The sequence below is a fragment of the Copadichromis virginalis genome, linkage group LG8 (assembly GCF_057382275.1).
Source record: "Copadichromis virginalis isolate Kocher_CV1m ecotype Utaka linkage group LG8, C_Virginalis_male_GT1.1, whole genome shotgun sequence".
Taxonomy (NCBI): domain Eukaryota; kingdom Metazoa; phylum Chordata; class Actinopteri; order Cichliformes; family Cichlidae; genus Copadichromis; species Copadichromis virginalis.
The window spans coordinates 23,209,246-23,227,700 of NC_140625.1; the positions used below are offsets into that span (position 1 = coordinate 23,209,246).

An 18,455-nucleotide genomic window follows, 5' to 3' on the forward strand; every position below is an offset into this window, starting at 1 on the left:
TGCAGCCTTAAAGTACGCAGCCTTAACGGTCAACAAGGGCCACGTACTCAAAGACCGCTAAGGCCGGAAGTGCGAGGCTTGTGAAATGGGACGTAGCCTCCGTCGTGCTGCCCAGGTTGCCTAGCAACCATGATACTAACAGCTGAAAACGTTTCATACAGCATTGTTTGACAGAAATGAAGGAGAAAATCTTTTCAGGACAGACGGAACAATTGACGGAAAAAATGTGGACTTTATACCAGTTTATAAATTGTGTTGATAGGCCACGTAAAACCAGAGTTATGATAAAAAATATATGCAATGTTTGGTTTTCTTCCTGAATACTATCGTTGTTTATATTGTTTACTGTCTATATAAGAAGTAGCTATATAATTAATTGCCCAACATTGGTCATTATTTACTGTATTTTGCAGACAGAGAGTTACAGGACTCTCTCCCAGACTACAGACTCATAATACAAGTCAGAGCTTTATTAAAAAAAAAAAAAAAAAAAAAAAAAGAAAGTTGTGTTTTCAAAACTGGAGTTCAAGTTATTTTTACTTCCAATAGTGTTAACATACTACACAGGTCATGAACAGGATTTTTTTTTAATTTTCATTGTAAGTGGGATAAAGCACTTATTTAAAAGTAGTCTAACATAAATGTAAATGCTGTAATTTGATTATTTTAATAAACCATGTAACTTGGATGCTGGCGTGACCACAGTGCACACGTCTGCTGTCGCTCACAGTGGTCCAAGGGACCGCTCAGGGAGTTTGTGTGTTCGCTCAGACACATGAAAAATTAGAGGGAACATTGCCGTGGAGAGTTTTAGAGCTTGTCTTGGAAAAGATAATATGTTTAGCTTAAAAGCTAAAGCTGCCAAACAAAACACGCTAAAAACAAAAGTTTAAATCTGTGAAACAAACTATTTGCAACCATCATCTTGATGGTATTTGATTAATAAACTGTGATTTTTGTACATAAGCAGAATAGTCTTACCATACATCAGCAGCTCAACAGAAACGTCTGCAACATATTTTACTTTATTTTTTCTATTATTAAATTACTCTTTGGCGGACTTAACACTTTTTGGAGTTTTTGTACTGTGTAACATTTTAAAACCAAGAAATCTGAATTTGTTACAATTGTGTCAGTAGCAATTCTTACAAGTGACTCAAGCATGTTAAACCAAGTAACATCTGCAAATTACAAAAAAAATTACAAACAGACAGAAATAAGAAAACTGTATTTTCCTAGTGGTCAGTTGATCCACTAGGACATAGGTGTCAAACTCTGGCCCGCGGGCCAAATTTGGCCCGCAGCCTAATTACATTTGGCCCGCGAAGCCATACCAGATTACTATTAGAGCTGGCCTACTGGTATTATACAGCTAATATATATATTGTTTAGTATTAAGCTTTGCTTGTTCCATATACCGTTTTTCAGAAAAAACTGAATACTCAAACGTGTTTGAGTCCATAAGAAAAGATTCATTCTTATATCTGGAGAATAAATATATTTCAATAAATATAAACGTTAGCCCGCGACTTTGTTCCTGTTTTGAATTTTGGCCCACTGTGTATTTGAGTTTGACACCCCTGCACTAGGAAAAGACAGTTTCAAAAATAATTGGAGGTTCAGGGTTGTAGACGACTTGCTGATGACACGACATTTCCTAGATTTTTTCCCACCTCCAGCGCATCATTGAGGTTTCAATCAATGGACTCTTCTTCTCTTTTTGACCACTGGCTCTCCATCACTCCACTCTTCATCTCTTGACTCTTCATCATTCCATTCCTTATCTGCGTCCTCTTCATCATTCCATTCTTCATCTTCTTCCTCTTCATCATTCCACTCTTCATCCTCGTCCTCTTCTTCATTCCACTCTTCATCCTCGTTTTCTTCTTCATTCCACTCTTCATCTCTTATCTCTTCATCATTCCCCTCTTCATCCTCGTCCTCTTCTTCATTCCACTCTTCATCCTCGTTTTCTTCTTCATTCCACTGTTCATCCTCTTCCTCTTCATCATTCCACTCTTCATCTTGTGATTCCTCATCAATTGAATATTCACCACTTGCCTCTTCATTATTTGGCTTGTCCTTTCTGGAAGTTGCTTAAAATAAAATATATACAAATGTTATTGTTAATTTAATCCAGTGCAAAGGGTGTGGCATCTCTGTCACTGCTATTTAAACCAATGCTGTAGACACTATAAAAGATGGATGCAGTACTGATGAGTTCTTAGCCAACGAGTGAGAATACCAAAGAAATTTCACATTTTTAATATCACAAAATAACCAAAATTTACAAAACAGACCATTTTTATTCAGTATGACCGAATATAAATGACAGAGACCTTGAACTCAGGAGCAAATGGTTTACAGAGAGACTTGTATAGATCTGGAGGTTTTTTGTCGCCATCTGGTGGCCTTTACATGAAATGCAGGTTTAAGGCATTTAATCATTGGCTTAATTTTTCTGCCCCAGAAGCTGCATCCATCTTTGATGATGTCTATGAACAGGTTCTCATCCCAACGCGTAACATACCGACGACTGTGACAAATCGTCAGCATGTTACTGCCGCGGGGTCCTCTCAGAAACTTCTCCCGAACAAATATAGGCGTAGTCAGGCAGGGTTCGGAGTGTGTACTTTATTATGCTGGCCTCCCAAGTGCACAAAGAACTAATTACAGAAAGAATTTAAAAAATAAATAAACGTAACTCAATGAAAAACAAAAAAAAAGTAGTCTATTTGCAAAGCTCAAGTGGCTGAACCACCCTACATGTTACCCTCACCGTAACCATCTCACAACCGTAACCATCTCACACTCTCCAGTAGGCCCTGATAACCTTCCTTTATACTCCACTGCCCATCCCAGTAGGCATAATAATTATCAATCAAGGCAATTTTCTTCACAAAACAATACTTTTCTTTGCTCATTTCCAGCCATATTTTCTATGATAATCACAAATGTATTTATGATTACTTTCTGGAAACCTACAGTGTCCTACAGAAAACCCCCAACAAAAGTATAACTCTGGGTGAGGAATGATGGCTACCACCATGGGCCTGGTGGTGCTGTTTGATAGCGAGTTGCAATCCTGGGAAGAATATTGTGAGATTTTGGATTACTTCTCTGTCGCAAATTATTTTAAGGAGGAGGAGAAGAAGCGAGCAGTGCTGTTGAGTGCTGAAGTTTTCTCAAGCAAAGGAAGCAGGTAACAGAGACACTGTGGGCTTGAGGAGCATGACGGAGCAGTCGTGATTCAGTAAACGAATAGGATCGGTGAACAAGATGGAGGACGTCGGCTCGAAGTCACAACAAGATATCAGGGAATGCTACAGATGTGGAGGGATAAATCATGTGGCCGGTGACTGCAGGTTTGTTACAGAAAAGTGCCACAACTGTGGCAAGGTGGGACACATAAAAAGGGTCCGCAGAAAAAACGGAACAAAAAGGAGGGTGTGGCTGGCAGACAAGGAAAACAAGCATATGTCTTAGAAGAGGAGAATGGGGAGAAAACATCTTGATGCATTCTCAATCATCCAGGAAAGTAAATCTCCAAAAGTTGATTCTGTTCATCTGGACGTAGCGTTTTGTGGGAGAAATGTTTTGTCACTCATCCAAGTGAGGAAACATTTCTCTCACAAAACGCTACGTCCAGATGAACAGAATCAACTTTTGGATAATGGGGAGAGTGAGGAGAAAGAAGCTGAAATCAATCAATCAATCAAAATTTATTTATATAGCACATTTTAAAGACCAAAGTACACCAAAATGCTTTCCAGTAAAATCATGATACAGATAAAAATCACAATATAAAATATAAATTACAGATATAAAATATAAAATAATTACATAATCTAAATGCAAAGCCAGATGTAAATTACCCTAATTAGCCTGGAATGCCAGGTTAAACTAGAACGTTTTTAGACGTGATTTAAAAGATTGAATAGAATCTGATGCGCAAATATGAAGAGGAAGAATATTCCATAACCTGGGTGCGGCAACGGCAAAGGCACGGCCTCCTCTGGTCTTCAGCCGAGACCTAGGTTGCACTAAGAGCAGTTGGCCCGATGATCTTAGTGCTCTCTTAGGGCTATACAGACAGAGGAGATCAGCTAGGTAGTCAGGTACCATATTATTTAGGATTTTATAAGTAAACAATAAAATTTTAAAATCAATTCGATATTTAATAGGAAGCCAATGTAAGTTGGCTAGAACAGGGGTGATAGAATCATACTTTCTAGTGCCAGGAGACGTGCTGCGGCATTTTGGACCAGCTGCAATCGCTGAAGGAGGGAAGATTGAAGGGCCAAGTAGAGAGAATTACAATAATCTAGTCTTGAAGTGATGAAAGCATGAATGAGTTTCTCCAGATCTTTGCATGGTATATAAGGTTTAGCCTTAGAAATTAGCCATAGCTGGTGAAAGCTGGTTTTTACCAAAGTAGAAACCTGTTTATCTAGTTTGAAGGAACTATCTATGAAAACTCCAAGATTCCTAGCAGCATCAGTGAGGTGATTAGCAACAGGCCCGAGTGTACCAGTCAGTTGTTCCAGAGGCATATTTCTATCAAAAACAATAATTTCTGTCTTCTTTTCATTTAAAGTAAGAGAGTTACGTGATAACCAGTCTTTGACATCCCTCAGACAATCAAACAGAGGATGTAGTGAAGACGAAACATCCCCAGTCAAGTGGAGGTCGATTTGAATATCATCAGCATAGCAGTGAAAAGAGACATTGTGTTTTTCAAAAATGGAGCCCAAGGGCAGCATGTACAGAGAAAACAACACAGGACCCAATTTATCACTTATACCGTTTATCTCTAAATGGGTCTGTAGTTGCTGAAGCACTATTTTCTCTAAACTTTTTGACATGAAAGGGAGTTTAGAAATCGGCCTGTAATTTGCTAGAGTGTTATGATCAAGGCTGCTTTTCTTGATAACAGGTTGCACGACTGCATGTTTAAAGACAGTCGGAACACAGCCAGATAACAGTGATGAGTTAATTAAAAATAAGATACAAGACCCGATTGTTTTCAATGCATCCTTAATGATACGAGAAGGAATAATGTCATGCAGAGAATTTGAGCTTCTCAGGTTATTAATTATTTCCTTTAAAGTCGAGAATGACACAGGTTCAAACTGTTGAAAAACCGTTGAACATTCGGAAACTGGGGCTTGATTTACTGCCGGAGAATGTGGAGCCCTTAACACTGAGATTTTATCTATGAAATGATTTAGAAACTTTTCGCAGAGGGCCGGGGAGGCACCCATCGAAACATCAGAGCAAGGATTAACCACTGAGTTAAAGATTTTAAACAGAACTCAAGGATTGTGACTATTAGTTGCAATGATGTTCGACAAAAAAGAAGTTTTTGCCATTTTGGCAGCCTTCTGAAATTTAGACCGGCTCATATGCAGGATGTCAAGGGACACCTGAAGTTGATCTTTTTTCCATCTCCTCTCAGCTCGACGACGTTCATGTCTAAGAGCGAGGGTGTATTCATTTAGCCAGGGTTGGCGAGAGGTTTTACGGCGTTTAGTCTTTACTGGAGCCACAGTGTCCAAAATAGAAGAGCATGTAGAAATAAAAGAGTTGACTGCGCCATCAACCGAGAGAGGTGCATTACTAATGTCATCGTAACAGACAGAGTTAGCAAAGGCCGCAGAGAAAAGGGCAACAGCCTCAGAATTAATCAGACGCGATAAGCACAGTGGACCCTCAGAGTTCAGTTCCATATTGCATAACTGAACATCAAACATAACTGGGAAATGGTCCGAAATCCCAGCATCATTAATGTCTGTGATGCAAATATCCAGTCCATACGACAATACCAAGTCCAGCATATGGCCTTTAGTGTGGGTTGATTTTCTCACCCACTGAGTGAGATTAAAAGAGTCAATAAGGGCAAGAAAGTCCTTAGCCAATAGGTCCGCCTCACAGCATATATGAATGTTAAAATCACCACAAATAAGAACACGATCATAATTTAAAAAGATAAATCCTAAAAGATCAGCACATAAAGGCAAGTAGTGTGACTATGTACAATATGCATGAGGAGATTAGTATTCCGAGGGAGGAACCCATCAGAAAGGAACTAAAAGTAAATGGACAGAATGTGATTTTTGAAACAGACACGGGCTGTGGCTTCACTATCATGTCAAAGGAGACATTTAAAAAACCTTTTAAAGGCAGTAATGCACCCAAAGTAAGCAAGTGTGGAATCAAACTGAGAACGTGTGGAGGCCACAAGGTAGCCAAAGGTCACGAGCAGCCAAAGTGAAGGTGGAATTCAGAGACAGTAAGAAAAACACTGGATGGCGGTGGTTAAAGGGGCTAGAACTACTTTGATGGGTCGCGGATGGATTAAGGCCCTCCAACTAGAGTGGCATCCTATACATGAGATAGAAGGCAGAGAAGATGCTGCAGCAGATACTGGCCAGACATGCAACAGTGTTTAAGGATGAGCTAGGAACGCTAAAGGGGTTCGCAGCAAAGATACATGTAGCCAGTGATTCCAAACCTTGCTTATATAAGACACAATTAGTTCTGTTTTCTATGAAAAAGAAAGTGTAGCAAGAAGTGGAGAGACTGTTGGAGGAGAAAATTATCCAGCCAGTGAAATTCTCTGATTGGGCAGCACCCATTGTACCAATACTAAAGCCAGACTCCAGTGCCAGGATTTGTGGTGACTACAAAAAATGACCAAAAACATCTTCAGACACTGGATGGAGTACTGCAGCACTTAGATGAGGCGGGGCTGCGTTTAAAAAGGAGCAAATGTCAGTTCATGGAGAAGGAAGTGACATTTCTAGGACATCGGGTGGATATGACCACATTATGTCTAGTGCCGGCAAAAGTGAAAGCAGTGCAGGAGGTGCCACCCTTAAAATCAGCGACAGAGCTCAAAGCTTATTTGGGGTTGTTGAAGTTCTATAATAAGTTCTTGCCAAACTTGTCCATGCTGTTGGCCCCACTGCACAAGCATCTGAGAAAGGAGGAACCGTGGTGTTGGGGACCAGAACAGAAGAAGGTTTTCTGTAAGTCAAAGGAACTATTGCAACTGTCAAGTAGTGTATTGGTGCACTATGATGAGAAGAAAGATTGGATTTTTTCTTGCAATGCATCCCCCTAGTGGGAGCAGAGATAGCTCAGCAGATGGTCAGGAGAAACCTATTGGGTTTGCATCACGTACACTGAACGTAACAGAAAAGAACTACTAACAGCTGGATAAAGAAGGATTGGCTTTAATATTTGGTGTTGTCAGGGTCCTGGGTCTGAGCAATTATGGACATGTGTATTTTTGGTGTGTGTGTGTGTGTGTGTGTGGATGCAGGTGTATCTGGGAGCACCTTCAGACCTGGTGGGTGTGGCCCTGCCAGGTGGTTGGCCACACCTGAAGACCATCACACACCTGCAGCTGATCAAGCCTCATCGGAGGAGCTACTTAAGAGTGTGGTGGAGCTCTCTCCGATGCTGGATCATTGCGTGACTTCACGTTAGTCTCTTGGCCAGTTAGTAAGTTTAGTCTGCTGCATTGTGGTGTGTCTGACGGCTGCCTCTTTGTTATTCCACAGGAGAGTGTGGAGATGAGAGGGCAGCGAGCATGGGTGCTCAAACACTAAGGAGCGGAGACAAAGAACACTAACACTGGGAAGAAGATATGTCAGGGGAGTCGGGAACGCACTGGGGATTTATTGTTATTTTCCCTGCACTGTAAATAAATGCACTGTTGCATCAAAGAGACCATCATTTGGGTCCTCCTTTCCCCACATCCCCATGGTTGGCCAGCGTTAACCGTGACAGGTGTACAGTATTTTCATAGGTACTTGTATGGCAGGAAGTATATGATTATCATGGATCACAAGCCATTGATAAGTTTTTTTCATGAGATGAAGGCCGTCCCTCTGTTGGCGTCACAGAGGATCATGCGATAGGCGGTATTGTTAAGAGCATATAAGTATGTTCATTAAATACAGAGAGGACAAGAACAACAGTAATGATGATGGACTGAGTCGTCTTCCTCTTGCAGACAACCCCCTTAAAGCCCAGGCAGCAGGTGTGTAAATAATGAAATGACTGTGAGGTAGTCTCTGTGGTTCCTTTGTGTTCAGGATATCTGAATTAGCTGTCACCCCTTCCTGTTTATCTGACCTGTTGGCTTAACGACACGTAGCCACAATAACACCGTGTGAAGAGTGTGGAATCTAATTGTGGTTGTGCGTGCCTGCACTCATGTTGCTTGTCAGCGTTCTGTGACGGTGTAACCCCATCACAGTTACGCCTTCGGACACATGAGAGTCGGTTGGAATGAATCTTTAAGTGTGTTTTACGTGTGACATGAAAAACAACTTAACAACGTTATGGTTAGGAGGGATAGGGTTAGGCATGGTTAAAATTATGATTAAGGTTATGGTTAAGGGTACGGTTAAGATTAGGGATGGAATAGAAAGCCGCTTTGCAGCGTTCTATTTGATTGAATTGAAAACTGAGCATTTCATAAGAACGTGGAAAGTTACCTTTTGTGTTACTATGAGAGGCCTATGGACGTGACAAATCGACAGTATGTTACGCATTGGGAGAGATAATGAACAAGACAAGAAGATGCAAATGAACAAATATTCAATGTTTGCATGATGTGTCAACACCACCATGGCATTTTACCTTCAGTTAACTTTTTTGCCAGGTCATTGCGCTTAATGCTACTGAAATTGTCAATTGTCACCTTCACAGCATCATCTTCCCCATAAACCTGGACCAGCTTGTCCACAGTTTTCTCTCTGGTAGCATTCTCCAGATGAGATGTCTTGATAGTTTGTTGTCCCTTTGTCTCATTCAAGGCCAAGTACCACTGAAAGGATCTTAGATCAGATTCATTTAGCTCGTCGAGGTAATCTTTCAGCAGTTTTTTAACTTGTGCTAGAGTAGTCATTGTTAACTGTCAGCAAGTCTTATGTGGAAGTGCACAATCAGCTGATAAGGGTCTTCAGGTCTGTGGATTGATGATGAAAGACAAGAAAGAAGATGTTAGAAGTAATTTGTGGAACAAAATGACTATCTAAATCTAAACATCAAAATCATGTAACAGATAAAAAATTGTTTTGTCTGATACTGACAGCCCATAAAGTTGTCATCAAAGTGTTTGCTGAGCTCGTTTGCTAAGGAATGGAGCCAAATATACAACTGGAAGGTCTGCTGGCCAAGCAGATTTAATGCATTTCAGTGCCTGCTTTATTTTTCAGACATGGAAGCTATTTTTTTCTTCTTTTTTCTTCTTGTTTTCCAGAATTCTGATGTTTTTCTCAGAATTATTTTTTCTCTGATTTCTGACTTTTTTCTCAGAATTTTGAGATTAAAGTTAGAACTCTGCGATTAGTTTAGGTCATTTGTAAGAAGGATTACTTTAAACATTATGGACATGTTTGTGTTAAATATTATCAGTTTGGTGCAACTTTGAAATGATTAACTTCTGGAGCTTATTCTTATGTCAGAAATGAATAGAAGACTATAAAGACACATCTCCTGGATGCACTGGTACGCATCTTCAGTGATGTATCCTAGGGTCATCAGGTGTTTCGGGTCTCACAACATCATACACCCTCGCCCAGGCGACCCAGCCGGGGGTGATCAGGCCCCGACTTGCGTACCAGTAGCTACCCACGGATCAGCCCTCTTAATCCACAGCCACCTTGTGGCTTTCTCTGCCGCTTCACTCACAGCCTGGATGGCCCTCTTCTTGGCTGCCCCAGCCACGCCCAGCCGGCCTAGAACCTTGCAGAGTGATCGTCCTGCAAAGCCCCTACAACCCACCTCCATGGGCTCATAGAAAGTCTTCCAGCCCCTTCCCCTGCACTCTTGCACTAGTTCCTGGTACTTTCCTCGTTTCCTTTCATTAGCCTCCTCAATCCGCTCTTCCCAGGGCACTGTGAGTTCCAGCATGATCAGCTGTTTTGAGGCCTCAGAAATAATTATCAAGTCTGGCCGGAGTGATGTTTCTGCAATGTTCTGAGGAAACTTTAGTTGTTTACCCAGGTCAGCCTGTAGCTGCCAATCAGAGGCTGTGTTGAGAAGGCCAGTTGTCAAATGTGAGCGCCCCTGGGGTTTCTCTCCAGCCTTAATAAAAGAGATTGCCTTCCTCGGAGCATGATGATGCTTGCTGATGCTGATTGCTGAGGCAATCTTTTCAGCAACTACTCTGAGCACCTGGTCGTGCCGCCAACGATACCGACCATCGGCCAGGGCCCTTGGGCAGCTGCTAAGGAGGTGTTCTAGGGTCCCTCTTCCAGAGCACAGGGGACAGGCAGGTGTCTCGCTCTTTCCCCACAAATGGAGGTTTGCTGGGCTTGGCAGAGTGTCGTATACTGCCTGCACTAGGAATCGGATCCGGTGGAAGTCTGCCTGCATGATGTTTGCCCAGGTGACCTTGCGCTGCAAGGTGCTCTCCCACCTTGTCCATGCTCCCTGCCGCTTAAGGCCTACAGCTCTGCTTACTCGCTCCTCCTCCACACCTGCTCGGACCTCTTCCTGGAGTAGCTGGTGTCTCTCCTTTCCCTGTGCCCTGCTGACCTGGGCCTTTGGGATGTACCCCAAGCCTGCTCCCCCTGTTGCTAAGACCCCCATTAGTGTTTTCTGCCTTAGGCGTGACTCCGCCACCTCAACTGCCTTCTCAGCCTTCCACTTTCTTCCTGTCCTTACCTCAATGCCTGCTGATGCCACCTTGCAGTCTTTAGAATCTCTGTACTGTAGGGCTTCTCGTGTGCGAGCCACCTTGAACTCTTCTGTGAGACCACTGAAGGGTAACTGCACGCTGTTGCTTGTCCCATACAAGGCAGCGCTGGTGAGACTGCGGGGAAGTCCCAGCCACTTACGAAGAAAGCCACTGATCTTTCTTTCAAGGGATTCCACAGTAGTTATTGGAACTGTATAGACAAGCAAGGGCCACAGGATTCGGGGCAGGATGGAATGCTGGTAGATCCAGGCTTTAAATCTTCCAGGCAAGCCGGACTTATCCACCTTAATAAGCCACGCTCCCAGCTCCTCATTTGCCTTCTGGATAGCAGTAGAGTCTTTCAGGCTGGAGTCAAAGAGTTTCCCCAAGCTCTTAACTGGTTGTTCCGTTATGGATGGAATAATGGTTCCTGAAATTGAGAACCGGAACTTGTCCGTCACCTTGCCCTTCTTCAGTACCATCGATCTTGACTTGGAAGGTTTAAAACTCATCCTTGCCCATGAGATGAGTCTCTCAAGACCTTGCAAGATCCACCTACACCCGGGAACTGATGATGTTGTAATGGTGAGGTCATCCATATAGGCTCTGATAGGGGGCTGACGAACACCTGACCTTGTTAACGGCCCTCTGCACTCCACCTCCGCAGCCTTTACCACCATGTTCATTGCCAGGGCAAAGAGCGTAACTGAGATGGTACAGCCTGTTATTATACCTTTTTGGAGTCGGTGCCAGTCTGAAGTAACTGCCCTAGAAGTGACCCTAAGCCTGAAATTGGCGTAATAGTCCAGGATTAGGTCCTTGATCTTGCTGGGGACGTGGTGGAGGTGCAAAGCATGCTCAACCAGTTTGTGTGGGATCGACCCATACGCATTAGTTAGGTCCAGCCACAATACAGCTAGGTCGCCTCTGTTCTCATGTGCTTCTCTTATAAGGTGTGTAACTACACCAGTGTGCTCTAGGCAACCAGGAACTCCTGGGATTCCCCCCTTCTGAACTGATGGATCAATGTAATTGTTTCTAAGGAGAAACTCGGTCAATCTCCGGGAGACAACGCTAAAAAACACCTTCCCCTCCACGCTCAATAGCGAGATACTCCGAAACTGGTTTATGTTTTTCGAATCCTCCTCTTTGGGAATCCAGACTCCCTCTGCGCACCTCCACTGATCAGCAACTCTCCCTCTCCGCCATATCACCTTTAAGATCTTCCACAGGTGGCGGAGCAGCTCTGGGCAGCGCTTATAGACAAGGTAGGGTACGCCACTGGGACCTGGGGAGGATGCTGAGCGGGCTGCTTTGATGACCTCACACACCTCCTTCAAACTTGGCTCCGTCAACTTGAACTCTACTGATGGTGGGGCAGGGTTGATGAGAGCTTTGTTTGGTCCCAAGTCTTGTTCCCTCAATGGGTCACTCGTGGTCTCATGAAGGAAGTTATTCACCTCCTCTGCTGAGCACTCCAACTGCCCGCTTCGCTTGACCCCAAGCAATTGTTTGGAAAATCGAAAGGGATCAGCAATGAAAGCTGCATGTTTCCTGGCTCTCTCTCTTCCTCGCCTCCTGTGCCATTCTGCTCTACGGAGGGTAATCAGCTTCTTCCGCAAGATGTTATGCAGCTCCTCTAAAGCTTGCTTCTCCTCCGCATCAGCGTTCTTGAACTGCTTCTTAAGGCTCCTAAGCTCCTGGCGTAGTTGATGAATCTTCATGGCCCTGCGGTTCATGGTGTAAGGGGTCTTGTTGTTACGCTTCTCGATCAGGCCGAACCTTTCTGAGGCGTAGCTGACTATGATGGTGGTCATTGTTTTAAGCCTGCTGTCGGCACCTCTTTTGGCCACAGCTTGTATGATGTTGGAGACATCCTCATCAAACTTCTGCCACTCGCTCTGGCTGCTGGCTGGGGGCCACTTAATCCGCTGTTGTGGAACTACACTGCTTGGATTGGAAGAGTCCTGTGCATGGAGGGACTGGGCTCTGTGGGGTGCCTCCTGGCCGGGCTCCTCCTGCGTCTCACCAGGTTCAGGACCTGTGCGTTGCACCTCACTCTGCCGCTCCAAACATTTCATTCTAGCCTGATGGACCTTTAGGCCACGCTGGTTCTTGCACAGCTTGCCGCAGATACATGTCTTACTCGTAGTCCTTTCCATTGCATTAGTCGTTAACCTTAAGTCCGTCCGATTGGAGACCTCATTCTCCCCCCCTCTCGGGGTCTCCTGGGGGTATCTTTCTTTAGGGCTTTCCATAGCTTTTTGGGTGCTTTCTCGCGAAAACTGCAGACCGGGATGCTAGCCCACCCTGCCCCTGGAGCCGTCTTTCCGAGCTGTCATCTGTCTCTCCAGTCGTCACCAAACTTTCTTGGTTGTCACCTAGACTCTTCCTAGGCGTCACTGGCTCAGCCAGAGTTAAACTATAAAGACACATCTCCTGGATGCACTGGTACGCATCTTCAGTGATGTATCCTAGGGTCATCAGGTGTTTCGGGTCTCACAACATCATACACCCTCGCCCAGGCGACCCAGCCGGGGGTGATCAGGCCCCGACTTGCGTACCAGTAGCTACCCACGGATCAGCCCTCTTAATCCACAGCCACCTTGTGGCTTTCTCTGCCGCTTCACTCACAGCCTGGATGGCCCTCTTCTTGGCTGCCCCAGCCACGCCCAGCCGGCCTAGAACCTTGCAGAGTGATCGTCCTGCAAAGCCCCTACAACCCACCTCCATGGGCTCATAGAAAGTCTTCCAGCCCCTTCCCCTGCACTCTTGCACTAGTTCCTGGTACTTTCCTCGTTTCCTTTCATTAGCCTCCTCAATCCGCTCTTCCCAGGGCACTGTGAGTTCCAGCATGATCAGCTGTTTTGAGGCCTCAGAAATAATTATCAAGTCTGGCCGGAGTGATGTTTCTGCAATGTTCTGAGGAAACTTTAGTTGTTTACCCAGGTCAGCCTGTAGCTGCCAATCAGAGGCTGTGTTGAGAAGGCCAGTTGTCAAATGTGAGCGCCCCTGGGGTTTCTCTCCAGCCTTAATAAAAGAGATTGCCTTCCTCGGAGCATGATGATGCTTGCTGATGCTGATTGCTGAGGCAATCTTTTCAGCAACTACTCTGAGCACCTGGTCGTGCCGCCAACGATACCGACCATCGGCCAGGGCCCTTGGGCAGCTGCTAAGGAGGTGTTCTAGGGTCCCTCTTCCAGAGCACAGGGGACAGGCAGGTGTCTCGCTCTTTCCCCACAAATGGAGGTTTGCTGGGCTTGGCAGAGTGTCGTATACTGCCTGCACTAGGAATCGGATCCGGTGGAAGTCTGCCTGCATGATGTTTGCCCAGGTGACCTTGCGCTGCAAGGTGCTCTCCCACCTTGTCCATGCTCCCTGCCGCTTAAGGCCTACAGCTCTGCTTACTCGCTCCTCCTCCACACCTGCTCGGACCTCTTCCTGGAGTAGCTGGTGTCTCTCCTTTCCCTGTGCCCTGCTGACCTGGGCCTTTGGGATGTACCCCAAGCCTGCTCCCCCTGTTGCTAAGACCCCCATTAGTGTTTTCTGCCTTAGGCGTGACTCCGCCACCTCAACTGCCTTCTCAGCCTTCCACTTTCTTCCTGTCCTTACCTCAATGCCTGCTGATGCCACCTTGCAGTCTTTAGAATCTCTGTACTGTAGGGCTTCTCGTGTGCGAGCCACCTTGAACTCTTCTGTGAGACCACTGAAGGGTAACTGCACGCTGTTGCTTGTCCCATACAAGGCAGCGCTGGTGAGACTGCGGGGAAGTCCCAGCCACTTACGAAGAAAGCCACTGATCTTTCTTTCAAGGGATTCCACAGTAGTTATTGGAACTGTATAGACAAGCAAGGGCCACAGGATTCGGGGCAGGATGGAATGCTGGTAGATCCAGGCTTTAAATCTTCCAGGCAAGCCGGACTTATCCACCTTAATAAGCCACGCTCCCAGCTCCTCATTTGCCTTCTGGATAGCAGTAGAGTCTTTCAGGCTGGAGTCAAAGAGTTTCCCCAAGCTCTTAACTGGTTGTTCCGTTATGGATGGAATAATGGTTCCTGAAATTGAGAACCGGAACTTGTCCGTCACCTTGCCCTTCTTCAGTACCATCGATCTTGACTTGGAAGGTTTAAAACTCATCCTTGCCCATGAGATGAGTCTCTCAAGACCTTGCAAGATCCACCTACACCCGGGAACTGATGATGTTGTAATGGTGAGGTCATCCATATAGGCTCTGATAGGGGGCTGACGAACACCTGACCTTGTTAACGGCCCTCTGCACTCCACCTCCGCAGCCTTTACCACCATGTTCATTGCCAGGGCAAAGAGCGTAACTGAGATGGTACAGCCTGTTATTATACCTTTTTGGAGTCGGTGCCAGTCTGAAGTAACTGCCCTAGAAGTGACCCTAAGCCTGAAATTGGCGTAATAGTCCAGGATTAGGTCCTTGATTAAACAAGCAAAAAAAAAAAAAAGAAAACACACCCTCACCCTAATAAAAACAGAGGCCACTCTAAAGCAAAACAAAAATTAAATTGTCAGTTAGATGTGATTCCAACTTTAGTTGGTTCTGTCAGCAACCTGTGGACAGCAGAGCTGTGAAGCACTGAAAACAAAATCCTTTGGACCCATTTTCTCTCTCTGCAGGTAAAACATCCATTTGCTTTGAGTTATACCTCATCTTTGCCTCTCGTGCTTCCCTGTCTTTGTGTGTGGAGGAGCTGCCTGAACATGCCTGCAGTAAAATTCAACCTCAAGCAAAACAAAACAAAAAAAAAAATCAAACAGAACAAGTCTCAGTTTTTTAAAACTGAAAAACTTCCCAACAACTGGAACACTTCCTCATTTGCTAACACACTAGCTCGGAGCACATACATTTTATTCATTCTCTTTACTTTTATTTCTACTACCTATGGTAAATTTACAATGTTTAAAGGCTAAGTGACCATTAGAATAATAAACCCGGTCTTAATAATAAGACTGGTCTTTGAAATCGTGAAAAAAAGTGTGCAATATTCCCTTTCAGATCAAAATAAAAAAGGTTATATCACCTTCACGCTACCTGATAAATATTTTGATAGAAGGAAATAAACTTGTTCTCCCACAGAGTTTCACAAAGTGGCCTGAAATGTGAAAACTTGATGGTTTTCAGTAACTTTAAACGAAAGAACACGTTCAGAAAGTTTTGATGATTTGCGCGCCAATTTAGGGAGCAACAAAAATTCACAAACCAACGCTAAGTATTTGTAATGTGTGATTTGAGGATAGTGGATTATATTTAGTTATTTATTGTCTATAGTGAATTGTCATTTTTGCACTGGTTTATAGTTTTTAATCATTAGGGAGCGACATTTCTTGGCAGCAGCTGTATTTGGCATCATTTGGATCTCGTCTACTCCTGCTGAACAAAACGCACCCCAACAGCTGACACACAGTAAAAACAACAGACTAAATTGATTCCATGCAAAAACATAAAACACTGTTATAATCACTCATTAGCATAATTTGCCGCTCACCTTTGTTCTCTGTCCTTGTTCCAAGTAGCTTCTAGTTTTTTGCTCTGCAGATCTGATCGTCCACCCTCCTGAACAAATACTTCCGTGTTTCTTCAAGTTTTCTGCACATCAGTGTTTGTCTGTGTTTCCACTGCAGTGCAAACCTTCAAAGATTATTCAGACAGATGTTTTCACCCAGGTCTTTAGAAAAATATCTCTTTTGTGTTCTCTGTTTAAAAATGCATAGCAAACAGGTTACATGTTCACTGTCTCCGTCTCGTTCACGTTCTTTAAGTATCAAAGCTGCAGGTCTTTGTAATGACCTATTTACACACACACGTACACACCCATAGAAGCAATACTTGCCTACTGTCTGCCTAGTGAGCCACAAATGCCAGCAGCTGTCTGCAGGATGGTATTTTTTTATACGTTTTCCTCCCTGGTTGAAAACAGAAAGTGGGGCTTCTGGACTGCACAGTGTACTATGTGTGTGTGCGTCTTTGACCCTTGGGTTTGAATTTTTCTGCAAATCGTGATTCTTTCTGGTGTTGAGAAGCAATTCATGTTGGAGTTCTGTATTATTTAGAGTTTTCTGTTAACAGTGTTACTTTGTATTTTCTTGTGTGTATGAGTTATCCTAAGATTATTTCTATTGCTTCCTGTCCTTTTATTTGCGCCTTTTGTTTTTACTTTAGTTTTACTTTACTTTAGGTTTGTTAGTTCCCTTCTGTGTTCCCTTTCTGTTCCCTCAGTTCACCTAAACCTCACCAGATCTACAGTGAAGACATCTGGATGTTATTTCTAAGTGTGGCAAAGAGAAGGAAGGTGATCCAGATGAACACACACTCACACATACACAGTGTGTATGCGTGCATGCAGCAAAGATTCATGCTTAATACTGCTCTAAAAGCTCTGTTCCCTACATCTTTCTATTCAGTGACTTCACTAAGATCAGATATCCCTAATACACTCACCACAATCACACAGGTCTGGGTGTGAACACAGAAATATAAAAAGGAAACTGACTGAAAGGAGATGCTAAAATAGCTTGTTCCAAACGGGGGATGAACTAAAGTCTGCACTAAAACCCAGTAAAAGATTTTTGGGGTGTGTTTTTCTTTCAGTTTTCTTTCTTGTAAAAAATATATGAACCCGGAAACGAGCGCAATGGTTTGCATTAAAGTCAATGAACCAAAAACCTACACGGATCTAAATGAAAACTCAGAGGATCGTTTTTAGCTTTATAAGCAACAGTATGAAAAACAAACTCCAAGTATTTTTATCTGCTAGAGTAAATGTAACGTAGTTTAACATTCAGCATTTGGCATTAAGCAAATAAAGTTTCTTGACTTATTATGACTCTGATGGATGGAGCACCTCTTTCTATAGCATTTATTCAAGACGTTCGGAACAAAATTAATCAGAGGCTTGGGATTGACGTCCATGAGATGATCATTTCCTACACTTCTTTCCTACACACCCCGTATTTGCGCACTGTCCTTACAGATGCTATGGTCACACTGCAACATCACACATGCAGTAAAAATACATAAGCAAGTTATGTTTTTACTACTCCGTGTGATGAAGGACTCTTTATCACAAGACTTCATGAGTGTTGATGTGCGACTCTTCATTTATGTCTTTGTTGAAACTGAGGTTGGTCTAGTTTTGCTGAAAATGAACTAAATGGCATAAGTGTTTTGAATGATACAGTTTATAGTGTCCCTTGGTGAGACACTTATTAGTTACAACTAGTTGCAACTAAACAAACAAAAAGGCAGTAGCTGATATCAGCCGCCACCCTGTCGTCTAAATCCCGTCACTTCTGGCTCCACAAAACTGAGGCTTCAAAATACAAAGTCCAAAACCAGCAGGTGATCTCACAGAGGGGTTGCAATGGGTTTACATCCAGTATCTTCTTGTTTTTTCAACTTTAATCTTATCAACTTTGTGACATTTACATATGAACAAAGAATGCACTGACAGTGCAGAAAATAAGTAGATAAATGACATCGACTGTTTAAGATCTATGGCTGCAAATGTACTGTTTTGTTGTTTGCTTATTTTCTAGGCAGTTCTTAAAAGCTTAGAACAATATAAAGTTGTGGTCACGTTTACGTACACTCGTCATTGATGGCTGGACTGATTGTACAGCATTCATCTTTAATGACTTAAAAAAAGTAAAAAGAAAAAAACAAGAACTGGGGACACAAGCTTGAATTTATTTTGGATTTTCTTTCTCTCAGGCATGCTTGTGCGTGTGT

The 18,455-nt window shown here is 43.6% G+C and overlaps 3 protein-coding genes across 3 annotated transcripts; all 3 read right to left on the bottom strand.

Moving 5' to 3' along the window:
- Window positions 1-1,157: 1,157 nt before the first annotated feature.
- On the bottom strand, window positions 1,158-8,934 carry LOC146703412 (uncharacterized). The gene is made up of 2 exons (XM_085466623.1): window positions 8,656-8,934; window positions 1,158-2,096 (listed from the first exon to the last, which is right to left on the bottom strand). The coding sequence occupies exons 1-2, from the start codon at window positions 8,921-8,923 to the stop codon at window positions 1,699-1,701; spliced, it is 666 nt and encodes a 221-aa protein (XP_085322749.1). The 5' UTR covers window positions 8,924-8,934; the 3' UTR covers window positions 1,158-1,698.
- Window positions 8,935-9,509: 575 nt separating this feature from the next.
- LOC146703413 (uncharacterized) lies at window positions 9,510-12,531 on the bottom strand. The gene has a single exon (XM_085466624.1). The coding sequence runs from the start codon at window positions 12,514-12,516 to the stop codon at window positions 9,619-9,621; it is 2,898 nt and encodes a 965-aa protein (XP_085322750.1). The 5' UTR covers window positions 12,517-12,531; the 3' UTR covers window positions 9,510-9,618.
- A 597-nt stretch (window positions 12,532-13,128) lies between these two features.
- Window positions 13,129-15,429, bottom strand: LOC146703414 (uncharacterized). Its single transcript, XM_085467327.1, has 2 exons — window positions 15,373-15,429; window positions 13,129-15,142 (listed from the first exon to the last, which is right to left on the bottom strand). The coding sequence occupies exons 1-2, from the start codon at window positions 15,427-15,429 to the stop codon at window positions 13,244-13,246; spliced, it is 1,956 nt and encodes a 651-aa protein (XP_085323453.1). The 3' UTR covers window positions 13,129-13,243.
- Between the last annotated feature and the right edge of the window lie 3,026 nt (window positions 15,430-18,455).

Excerpts from the sequence above, each read along its gene's own strand:
- LOC146703414 (XM_085467327.1), bottom strand. The coding sequence starts at position 15,429 with ATGTTCAGGCAGCTCCTCCACACACAAAGACAGGGAAGCACGAGAGGC. Across the intron at positions 15,143-15,372 it reads GCACGAGAGGCAAAGATGAG|GACCTAATCCTGGACTATTA; the intron begins GTATAACTCAAA and ends TGTTTAATCAAG.
- LOC146703412 (XM_085466623.1), bottom strand. The coding sequence starts at position 8,923 with ATGACTACTCTAGCACAAGTTAAAAAACTGCTGAAAGATTACCTCGAC. Across the intron at positions 2,097-8,655 it reads GGCAAAAAAGTTAACTGAAG|CAACTTCCAGAAAGGACAAG; the intron begins GTAAAATGCCAT and ends TTTTATTTTAAG.
- LOC146703413 (XM_085466624.1), bottom strand. The coding sequence starts at position 12,516 with ATGACCACCATCATAGTCAGCTACGCCTCAGAAAGGTTCGGCCTGATC.